This window comes from Camponotus vicinus, unplaced genomic scaffold (assembly GCF_025532165.1).
Source record: "Camponotus vicinus isolate PSW18456_S1 unplaced genomic scaffold, iyCamVici1.0 SCAF_2, whole genome shotgun sequence".
Taxonomy (NCBI): Eukaryota; Metazoa; Arthropoda; class Insecta; order Hymenoptera; family Formicidae; genus Camponotus; species Camponotus vicinus.
In genome coordinates, this window is record NW_028141956.1 from 7,175,728 (window position 1) to 7,188,256 (window position 12,529).

The window sequence follows — 12,529 nt, forward strand, 5'->3', positions numbered from 1 at the left end:
GGAAAATGTCGCAATGATAAATGAGATTCGCGGGGCAATCGAGGCGAAATTCTATGATTGGACAGCACGAGAATGGAGAACTGTGAAACTCATACTAGGAAATTCTCTGTGGTGAAATTATACGGAGGAAGGAATATGCGTTATAATGTTAAAGCTAACGTACAGCGATGAATCTTCAGCCTTTGGGATACACTAATCGCATAAATCTCAATTGTGGAAAGTATATTAGAGTCTCTCAAATAGATAAGAGTACTAAGACGTGATTGAATGTTTTTTATTATTCCTTTTTAACGCGAAATATCGGAATTTAATCATGACAGAATCGAAACAAAAAATTAAAGGATTTCAGAGGACATTAGTATTTTATGTTCTCTTTGATTAGCCACGTATTCCCATTCGAATATGGAACATCCAATAATTCAACTAATGGCAAATTAGCGGTATACTGGCTTCAAAGCTTTGTCGTTAAATAAACATGTTGGGGATATTAATTAAAATGAGGCTGTCAATCTCGCGGCAACTTATGCGCGTCCACACAACAGATTGGTACACAGACGTGACGATACTCAATAATTTCGGTCGTATGATTTTCTACATATTATCGCTAATGGATACGCGATTAGTGTAATCAAGGTTTATTGATATTATATTACGCGTACTGTTTCTCATTTTAAAACATGTACAATACCGCGCTATCATAGATGCTAAAGCAGAATTTGCGTATCCATAATAATTATTGGATTTGATTTATACGCATAAGAATTTCATTAAATCGCTATCATTATCATTCAATTAGATGTTATTTCATCGTTATTTAATTATATATATATATATAGATATATATATATATATCTTAAAATTATATATACATCGCAAAATTAATGTAAATTGGATGCGTAACCAAACAAATATTAATTCGCGCGAAAAAAATGAAAAATGTCATATTCATATGAGATTCGCATTTAAAATTTCTAGAGTGATTTAATTCTCTGCGAAATTTCGACATAGAGAATCGATAATGAAACGGGGTTGACGATTTAGATGCGGGCGCGTCAGGAATAATTTTCGTTTCTAGAGAGGTGAATTGTACGCGTGAGAAATTGCTGCTGTAGAGGTAGCAATACGTGGAATAAATTGATCGGAGAAGTGAGAGTAAACTAATTTATGATTTTATGCGTATATCACGGAAGATATTTCGACGTTCGTGCTCTCTTTAGAATGTCATTTGTTTCGCGATTGAAAACGATTATCGACGCATTGATTATTATAAAATAAATAAAAAAAGATTTATTCGTTTAATGCAAATGTGCTTTCGATTCTAATTATCCTTTATTGCCCGACGAGACGATATTATTGACCTAATTCCTCAATGCTCTCCGTGATTTAATTAATTAGATGTCTATATGATATACATATCTATGAGATGTGCATATTTGATGATTTAAAGATGAAAGATTCGGTAAATATTCTAGTAATTCTCGGAAAAGAGGTAATTTCTCTGAAAAGGAGGTTTTCTCATCTCGATATATACTTTATGCATTTTAAGTCCTTCATTTCGCTCAAGATATACAAAAATATATGTTTCTTGCGCAAGTCGAAAGAATATTTCTTTTTTGAACATTTATCAAAAATTCTTAGATAATAGCTATTAAGAAAATTAAACGTACTATCGATCGTAGTTACGAGCACTAAATTGCACCATCCGATATCTTTTACGAAGCCCAGTTACGTAAACATGAGACGGCGTCTTTCTACAAGAGCTCTTCCGTACGTAATGTATCACGATTCAAAAGTTCTAATTAAGCATGCAATATTAGGTACAAGTTTGCAAATCTATGCGGGAATCTAGAAGCTTCGTTACATCTTTGCCGTTTGAAGAAGTGAAACGTCAATATCGCAACAGATCTCGTCGCTGAAAGTTTCTGCATCTGACAAAATAATTCTCCAAGTATATGGTCGTTTCCTCGAAAGAGACTCGTACATCTTCGCATTGAAGATACGAAACTCATCAGTTAAATTAAACGTATCAAATCAATGTGAATTACATTGCGCCAAGACACATACTCGTGATAAAAGAAATTACTTTAGAGGAAACATGAAGTGAAACATAAAATTATTGAAAAGTGAATTAACTCGATTTATTAAATTTATATTATTAGTAATTTAAGATATATACTTGTCTTTTTCGTTGTAAAATATGTTAATTACATTTTAAATATAAATATATATTTTGTATGTGATTTATCGATATTAATAATATTTTTATCAAAAATTAATTCCTCAGAAGAAGTACAAAAAATATAATATAATGATTTAGTCACAAACAAAATCTCGCTATTTGTATGGTATAAATATTTATACATATATTATTTGAGTAATTTCCAAACATACGATAGTTTATTGTCACAATCTGCACTCGAATGGTAGGTTAAAATAACGTAAAAGGATAAGTCAAGAGTCCAAATATAGAAATCATGGAATGAAAAAGATCTGTAGAATTTTCTTTTCCTTTTTGGTTTTCTCTTTTCTAGCTGGTCACTTTTAACACTGTTGTATTGTACATCATCGTCTTAATACGCAACCAAATGTAGGATCAAGACTTCAATTCTTACGAAAGAAAACTCATGAAGAAATAAGGCTGGAAAGTAGCATCATAATATAAAGTACATCTTTGTTCTTTCTAAGAAAAAGGGCGAATAGTGTAAAATGTCGTAAGAGCAATTTCACACGGAATAACATGATGCATTCTAAAAAAAATAAGAGAGAGAGAGAGAGAAAGAGAAAGAGAAATACCGATTCCTTTCTCTTTAAGATAAAGGACAATTCAATTACTACATGAAACAATTGTATGGATTGTTTTCTGCGGAAGAAATAAAAGAATTTATCCAAGTGCTTAATAGAAAATTTACCTGTTTGATTAAAGGTAACTTTAATGATTTTCTTAGATATAAATTTTAAAATTTCGTCTCTTGTAAGAATGATTAATTGAAGAGCATGCGTGCAAAACATATTCAAAAAAATCGAAAATGAGTAAAGCATGATTTTGAATTGTAATTCTTGATTTATTCATGTTTTTCTAGTCTATTTCATGCAGAACTACAGAAATTCCAAGTATTATTAAAAAAAATTAACACCGATGTTACATCACTAATTTAAGTAGAAATAAATTCTTCCAGTAGAAATCAATTTTTCTTCCCAGTAGAAATAAATTCTCTTTTCCTCCATATGAAGTTATAAGGATTTGTTGCACTTGGCATGCATGCTCCTCAATTATATAGAAATTAATTTACATCAAGATTTTATTTGCGCGCATTTTTGCAGATTAGTTATTGAGGGACCCAATCTTTTCACGCTTCAATATTATTCCTAAATTCATAATTAATCATATTATTCATCTCTTCGAAAAGGAATAATATATTTTCGATTATTATAAAATTTTGGACGTGACAAGGGAATATAAAGAAGGGAGGAGCGGGCGCGATTACTTGCACCTGTTTTCTTCTCTTTGCGTCTCTCACTTTCTCTCTTATTGCTATCTCAAGATTTCATTCGTTGCTGCTGGATCGGCGTGCCAGTCGGATTAATGTTTCAGAAATTCAATTACGAGTTCCTTGACAGCTGTCTGAGTCGAGTAGGATCCAATTAATGCTCGCGATGCAGTCGTCGTTGTTCCCGTCCCCTTCTTCCCAAGCTTCGTTTAAAACATCGAACTGAAAGTGCCGCGGAGACAAGTACAATAACGCGCGTGAGGGGGTACGGGTATCTTATAAAATGTAGCGAAATGACGAGAGCAGGTTGAAAAGCTGAAGTGTCTCGGTTTATACGATAGTCGATGCGACGTCGAGCCACGTACTCTAGGGAGCGCCCGGTGATAGGACGAGGACGAGGGGGTAAAAGCGTGAGGGGGTCGCCGATCGAAGGGAGAGAACGACGACGCTCCGTTCTACTTTCTCCACGATTTCTCGAGACCTGGTGGAAAAAGCGTGTGTTCCAATTTGCAGGCGCTTCGCGCGCTCTCACAGTCTCGTTTACGACGTTACGTGGGAAGCATATTGTTTCCTCTGGCAAATACGATACCCATTCGGCGGCGAATAACGTTGCGAAAACAGCGCCATACAATATGACAACATTCGAGTGTTTTGCGTGCGATAAAGATGTTAATTGCAACATCCAAAAATACCGACAATATTCTAGAAAATGTCACTATAGGATTTTCGAAGTACGTAAAATATCTTTAACGCATTGCATTGTGTTCTTTAATAAAAAAAAAAATATGTTTATTTATATGTCTTCGCGCCCATGTCTTTATCGAAAAATAAAGATATATTGCAGAAAGTGGGACATATGGGCGATACAGATTAACATAAAGTGCTTCTCATGCGACGTACATATAATGACACTGCATGCCATATTTTATGGAATTTGCGCAAAACAAGTATCCGTGTCATACTTTAATGCATAAATTCCGCGGAGCCTTTCGAAATACCATCGCTGTTATCCATAAATTAACATGCTATCCATATAAATGATAATACATAATAATACATTGTTTGAAAAAATATAATATGTATTAAATATAATATATATTAAATATTATATGTATTAAAAATATATATATATGAAAATTAATGTATGGTGAACGGATCTCGAGCAACTAATTGAATGAAAGCATACTTTGACAATTACGCGCGCGCGAATCTTAGTACCGTAGACGTCTAAGAGAGAATGTTTCCCAGTAAGATAAATCGACCGTCATATAAGAATAACAGAAAAGTTTGAATTCAATATCGCAGCACCGCGCGCGCCGGTTCGCGTTCGTAAGTTATTGAGTTTCAAAGTGCAATAGTCAATTCGATGGTACGTGCCACGCGTACACTGCCGATTCGTCGGCGGTCGATGTGACGAATTTTACTTCTGAACTTTGAAATCCAATAATTCACGGCTCGGTCATCGAATCGACGTGTTGCCGGACGGTTTGCCGAGTTTCGGGCAAGCTCATCGTTCTTCATGCGTTTCGCTTCTTGCGACGCATGGCAGACTACTCCGCGAAGCTGAATTTATGGGGCTCCAGTTCCGACGATGTACATCTTGGCATTAAATATAAAGTCAAAGCGACGATATTCATATTCTATGCAGGGATAAATCTGCGAGTTCAAATTTCGGTGCTCCGTAGATATATCAAGATAATCTTTCTTGACATAAAATAGAGATGAGAAGAAAAGAGAGAGACTACTTTTGAATAAGAGATGCTTTTAAATAACAATATTTTTCATATTAATTTGAAGTGAAAATCTCTGTCACTTTTTGGAAGTATTCTATAAATAATCAATACATATACATAATACATGCAGATCATTTTCAAGTATTTTCCAATAATTTTCAAGCTTTATATAGAAAATGATAGTTTTCTATTTAAAAGTAATATGAGAGAGAAAATATTATTATTCAAAATCCTCGTGTATAAAATTATTGCCTTCCCTACCATATATTTGCATAATCATATTAACAATTACTACTGAATATTATTTTTTGATTACCCTGTATTTAAAATGATACACGAAAATCGTAGATGTCCTTTTTTATTTATATTTTTAGGCTGTAAGAGTTTGTTAAAAAATTAGGTTGTTCTATAAAATATAATTTGCTAATGCGTTATCAATCTATTAATATTTTCACCAAAATAATTAGCTTTCAATTAACTAATTATTTTTAATAATTTTCACAGAAAAGAGTTTAATCGATGCAAAAAGATAAAAAAATACTATGTTGCTTTCTTGTTACAAGTAATATATAATAGAATTTTTGCACACAAATTTTTTTATTAAATGTTCTTAAGAAACACAAAATACGTTTTAATATGTCATTAAACTTCAATATTTTTCATATAATTCACATATAATCCACCTTCAATTGTAAAAGTACAAAGAATATTTCTAGTATATTTTTGCAGTAATATCTCACACTAATTATATTCTTAGTAATAATCATTAAGTACCGCATCAATTACGACGTTTAGATCTACGACGTGTTGACTAAACATCATTACACCTATCTTCTGCTCGTCCCTTCATCTCTGTCTCGCCAAAGTATATAATTACGCTTTAATTATCTTCCGCTCGAGGTGACTCCGCGGTTCCGTGTGAGCGGACGTTCGTGTGCGACTAAACACGGTGACTACACGACTCTTACAGAGACTAGACGTGTATACGTCCATGCGGCACTTCGATCGAGCTTCCCTAATAGAGATTCCGTGAAGCTTGTCGTTTCCTACCGGAAGAAACTTCGATTTCGTGATAACTTAGGGTATGCAATTACCATCCATCTAGCGGATGACTTGGGCAGCCAAGCTGGTCCCGATCGAAGGGTTGGAAAGGATGAAAATATATTGAAGCACATAGATTATAGGTTTATAAATCGACAGGTGGCAATCAAAACGACGGTGCAGTTAAAATTCTTAATTTTAATTGTATGGATAATGATTATGTCATATAATCTTTAAATATTATATTTGAAAAAAGGACTAATCGCGTTGAATTAATGGATAAACAAATAAATAAGCAATAAACTTTAATGTAAGAGATGAAAAAATTAAATTTAAAAAATAAGAAATAAATAAAAGTTTAGATAAGAAAAGAGAAAATTTTACAAATTTCCCTATTGGTATGTCTGATTTAGCAATTTATTATTATGATTTGTATTGTTATCATCGAGATGCGAGCGAATCGGCGAATCAAATACACGAGCCGTGCGAACGGCACGTTCGAGCTATTGTACACATTCGTATCGCGAAGAGCAAATCGATCTGTCATGTATATTCGGGAAGCACGCAAAGGAGTGGAAAATCCATGGTCGTTGCCTGACCCTACGGGGACCTTCAAGGTGCTCTCCTTCCGCTGGCAACCGAATCGCTTCTCTCTTTCTCTCTTCTCCGCGTTCCCCCTAGTTTTCTTCCTTCTTTCTCCGTCCACCCACATTCGATGACGGATCGTTCTGCTGAAACGAGTTTTGCTGACTAACGGTTCGCTGTTTCTTTCGTTCTCTGCATTCTCGTTCTTTCTTTTTTTTCTCTCTCAACGGAGATCCGCGGCAGCAGCAACCATCACCGTCAGCGATGGAATTCCGATCGGAAGATTAGAGAAAACGATCGCGTGGCAGCACGGCAATCGTCCAAAGCGTCCATGAAGAACTTACGCGGAGAAATCTCGCGAGAGTTACGACTCTCGCGGTCGAGTTAGGAGTCGAGGGGCATCTTTTTCCAACAGGAAGAAAGTCGCTGGCGAGAGATGGGAAAGAGAGGAGAGAGAGAAAGAGAGAGGAAAGAGCGAGAAGTTTACCCACGCGGACCCATCTCCGCGCTCTAGCGAATAAATAAATAAAGTACGAAGAGACTGAAAAAGTATCGAGATTTCTTCGTTGTTCGATCCGGCTAGCACATCTCAACCTCCTTTCTCCCATCTCAGTTCCATCTCCGCTCCCTCCTTTTTCTAGTCAGCTTTTATTTGTAATTTTATTTATCGTTTTCCTTTAACGTTAACCGCAAACTCGATACGTACTTTATTGCTTCGCTTCTTACCGATGCCTTTATGAGTTCCGCTTACACGATTTACCTTTGCGGGGTAAATGCGAGAAACGGCTTTGTCTTCCTTCATATTGTCTCTTCCGCGGCCGCATTTCCCGCCGGATTTTCTCGGCGGCTTTGCTCTTCTATTTTCCGTTCGATCTTCTCGCTACGGTATCCTTTACTTTCTACGGCACCACCGACGCGGTCTTAATAATTCCGGATGGAAATGGAATTTGTACGCGCGCGTATCCGCGCTGTCGATGCAACAGTGATGGTATAGTTTTTCGCTTTCGGCGCACGTGTAAAATCTACTATCCGCTGGGAGGTCTAGTCCTTCATTACGATCTACCATTTGCGTTGTAACGAACGAACAGTGGTTTCGCCGCACACCGCGCACTCTGCGCGCTGTGCATACATATAGAGAATTCACGCCCGTTGGCTTGGAACCGGGTTGATATACATTAGTGATTATGCCGCGATACTTCGGTTTTATTGTGCGGTCCGTATACCCCGACGAATTATTTAGCGAGCCCTGCGCCACCGAACCGGTCATTTATCGTTGTTATATCGCGGCGGGAATGCCATTGCGAGATTCTGCTACAGGCTGGTCATTCGAAAACTGATCAAATTAGCCTTCAGAGCCCTCTTTACGTAGGTATAACTTGATTAATGGAGTAAATCGATTGAATTATTGAATGCAAAACTAACGTAATCACGACCGGTGCAAATTACGGAAACTCGACAAGCTAAAAAGAGGTTTTCAATTTTACCGTACGGTATGTATTTTTATTTTTTTTCTTTTTTGTATAGCGTTCTTTATCGGTTGTTTTTGAGAAAGTGGTTTTTTTTAAGAGTCGCTATAAAGTCTCTCTTTTTTGTCCGATGTTTTATTAAACAATATCTATTTCTCTCTCTTTTTTTTAATTTAATATAAAACTCCTCTATAAATTTTTTATTTCAAAAGATTTCTTCATCATTCAAAAATCGCTTTTATCGATCCTAATAGCTATAATACCTAAAAAAAGATATTAGATTTTTAACGAAGTTTGCCGAACGAGATTTTGTTAGGTCGTCGTAAAATCGAAGGTTGTAATTGGAGAGAATAATGAGGGAGGATGTGCCGGAGCGAGAAAGGAAGGTAATAGGTGCTCTGAGAGGAGGAATGCAGAAATTATGTAATGAGGGTGAAGTAGCGTCTTGTTTCAACGAGATGCGCATTATCTCTCTTGCGTATAAAATAAGAGTGTGTATTGATCGATAAGTCGCAGAACACATCTTGGCAGCGCACGCCTGTTTAACACGATCGTGTTTACGTGCTTTATGAACAAAAAGCAAGCAAGAGGCTTTGACTTTTCACAGTGAAATTCTCCCTGATATTTTCATAATTGAGTGCTTTATCGAGAAAGAAACCGAGCGAAAAATATAAGAAATAATAAATACAAGCTGGTCGACTGTTGAATATTTTCTGAAAAGAGCATGGATCTTTTTCTTTTTAAACATATACATAATCATAAATTAAAGACAAGCATGTTTTTATTGTTAAAGCACTATGCACCTGTGATTTTTTTCTAGCTAATTGACGCCAATTATAATATTTATTTTTCAATTCAATATTACATAATATGAGAAATAAATTGTAATTCATTTTTATAATAAAAATATAATTCTAAATATAATTGCGTAAATCATAAATGTAATAAAATATAATAAGTTTAGCTTAATTCGCTTGAATAAAGAAAATTGTTTTGCGAAAATTTTAAGACTTTTTTAAGATTTTTATATTAATACATATGTGAAAAATTTTGGATATTTTTAAAAGTATAAAAAATTATTTATTTATATAGATAAAGAGAAAATATGTACAAATAAAATTGCATAAAAATAGATAAAATGACTTTTATTTTAGCAATTGCATAAACTAAATTTTTAACAACAATAATCAAGTAATCGATGTACGCATATGAAAATTAATCACGCATTACTAATTTATCACTTAATTTAAATATACTAGATTTAATTTAAATATACTAGAGTTCAGATACGATATATTTACCAATATTAATTGATATTAAGCCAATATATATTTTCCAATATTAAGAGAGAAATAGTTCTGTAATATTTAACCATTTAGCTATATAATTATTTCATCTTTAAAATTCATATATGATATTATGGGATAAAATCTTGTTACTACGATCGTGGTGATAAAGCACCACGATAATCTGACAGAAATGCGTACACGATTGCCAATATTATGACTTTGCCAATATTACTACTTTGCGCGCAGAGAAAGCAGTTGATGTTTATATGGCTTATATGGCGAACATTCTCACCTGCATTCCAGAAGTGCGGTCTTGCCTCTGAGGATGTATGCCGGGACATTTATTTTAAGTAGCCTCAGAGCAGCGACTGAAACAGAAAAAGAGAGAGAAGCTCGCATGAGATCACATAAATGTCAATTGCGAGTATATACGTCGTCGCCCGGGGGTGTTATCGATACGACGTCGTTGAAAATGCGAGACAACGATTTCCCAAGTGTTCGATTATAGTACTGATAATAAAAGAATGAAACAAATATATTTTTCGCTCGAAAACATCTTGAAATAAGATTTTTATATAGATTTTTATAAATATATTTACACATATATAATATATTTACATAAATATATTTATTTTAAAGAAATATAACTCATTTTTCGATGTACGAAGAAATTTTACTTTTTTGTGCGCAAAGTTTACATAAATAAATATAAAAATGATGAAACTGTTGTGCTTCAAATATTTTTCTGTACATTTTATAATTTTGGCGACATCCCCGTTTATAAAAAACCAAATGTTATCAATTAATTGAAGATTTATTAAATCAAAATATAAGCTTCAATAAACTGTAAACAAACAATATTTTTATATCCTTTTTAAATAAATATATTATTTTTATTTTTTTTAAATGTTTTGATATTTTTATTATGACATTTTTTATTATGACACCTTTAAAGCTAAAAATGAGGAAAAGACTATTGTAATTTTTGCTAGTTAGATCAAGTTATATCACGTCAGGAACTCTTGCGAACAAGTGCTACTTTAATACTATTCGCTACCGGCATGTAGTCTGACTTCAGTGGAGAAGATTTTCAAATGCAAGACGCTTTCTTTCACGCCTAAATCGGTAAATCTCTTGACCCACTGCCAAGCGCACAATAGAAGCATTAAAAAAGCGGTACTATGGGTTACTCGACCTACCGCGAATCTTTTCGTGAACAAGTATCGCGTCGAGCTTTCAATAGTGACGAGGGTCGACAAAGCTTGAAAAATTGTGCCGTGATTGGATGATCCACAGAATTAGAAGTAGATCGCACTAGATACTTAAAATAGAGGATAAACTCTATTAAGATATTTTTTGCACGCGATTTATCCTCTATTTCACCTTTATCTCCCTTTCCGCCTTCCATTCTCTTGATATATTCGATGAGCCAAATACGAGGATAAAATTTTTACGAAACGAATATTTTGAGAATTTAATGAAATTTTATACGATTAAAAAAAATATTTTTATATCAAATGACATCTATATAATTTTGGAAAAGAGTATTGATAAAGTAAGTATTGATAAAAATTAATATATATAATATATCATCCAGTTAAATAATTTAATTAAAAAATTATATAATTTCACATATATATTGACATATAATTATTATGATTCTTTTATTTTCTATCCAAACTGTTCTTTATTAGCTGTTCTGTATCTCAACTTAAATTTAGAGAGATGATATGCCAGTAAAATTAATGTCTTATATATAGAATATCGAATTAAATTGTTCGCTTCTTGTTTCAATATTTGATATTCCTAACACATTTCTATTCTCGTCAGTTGAAGGTAAAGAAAAATCTTCAAGCAGCCGTATAGACATCTAACAATAAGTTCAACTCTTGTATTTTTCTTAATGTTGTAGAATGTATATGTGTAATGTACATAAGTATATCTAGCTACAACGACTAATAGGGTCGGTATCTAACTTTATCGTCATTGTCGTCGTTTTGTCATCGTCGTCGCCGTCGTCAGAAAGACGAAAATAGAAAGTAAAAAAGTTAAGAACAAGAATTCCTATGCAGAGACAAGCTGAAATTTTTAGTATCAGATTAAATGTAGAAACTAAAATATTCCAAGCGCGCCAAGTTTTCCTTCGTTTTACGTCCTATGTTCGTAACTGTATTTGTATTTGTGTGTGACCCCTAGACTGTTTCATATTAAAAAAACAATTTCATATTATATACATACATACGTACATACATATATACATGCATATATATATACATACATACATACATGTGTGTATGTGTGTGTATATTAAATTGTCGTGGAATAAAATTATATTAAATAGTAGAATAAAGGAGAATAAAGACTTATATTTACATACATTTTAACATAATAATGTATGTCTCTAGGAGAGAAATATGTGTTTAGTGCGATCTTCTTAAGTTAATAGCAAAAGATTGAATCGCCAATATAGTATGTAACAAATTTTATTTCATGATCGCTCCGCCAAATAAAAAACTAACGCAATTAATATAAGATAAACCGACGATTAAAATAAATTTTCGTAACTTTAAAGAGTATGAAATATCTCGAAATCTCAGTATCGATAATTTATCATCAACTCAAAGTTAACAAGGAGTATCCACGTTGGAAAGTTGATTCCTTTCTCAATTATTATCGATATCCGATTTCATATCTATATCATACTGCTTTTCTAACTTTTCAACTAACAATAAATAGATTTCGTTTCACGAGTCACAACCGCAACGTCTATCGTCTTCGCCTTTCGCTGGCCTGTCGATCCTTTAGAGCCTCCGACATGGTTTACTTGACATGGTAAGTACCAAAATTCGAACGTCACTTCGAAGTATTCGCTCGTCCTAGGACATGTCTAAACAGTTTATCCAACGACGCGCGCACGAGAAACGTTG

At 33.8% G+C, this 12,529-nt stretch overlaps 2 protein-coding genes across 3 annotated transcripts in view; one reads left to right on the top strand and one right to left on the bottom strand.

Annotated features, from left to right (window-relative positions):
* Positions 1–12,529, top strand: part of Rh5 (Rhodopsin 5) — a 233,643-nt gene that overhangs the window by 163,069 nt on the left and 58,045 nt on the right. The window lies entirely within an intron of this gene.
* Positions 1–12,529, bottom strand: part of LOC145966940 (uncharacterized) — a 119,399-nt gene that overhangs the window by 40,549 nt on the left and 66,321 nt on the right. For both annotated transcript variants that reach the window (XM_083091390.1, XM_083091389.1), the window contains one exon: positions 9,895–9,970. In XM_083091390.1, the coding sequence (XP_082947516.1) occupies positions 9,895–9,970 (76 nt within the window). The remainder of the gene's footprint in view (positions 1–9,894; positions 9,971–12,529) is intronic.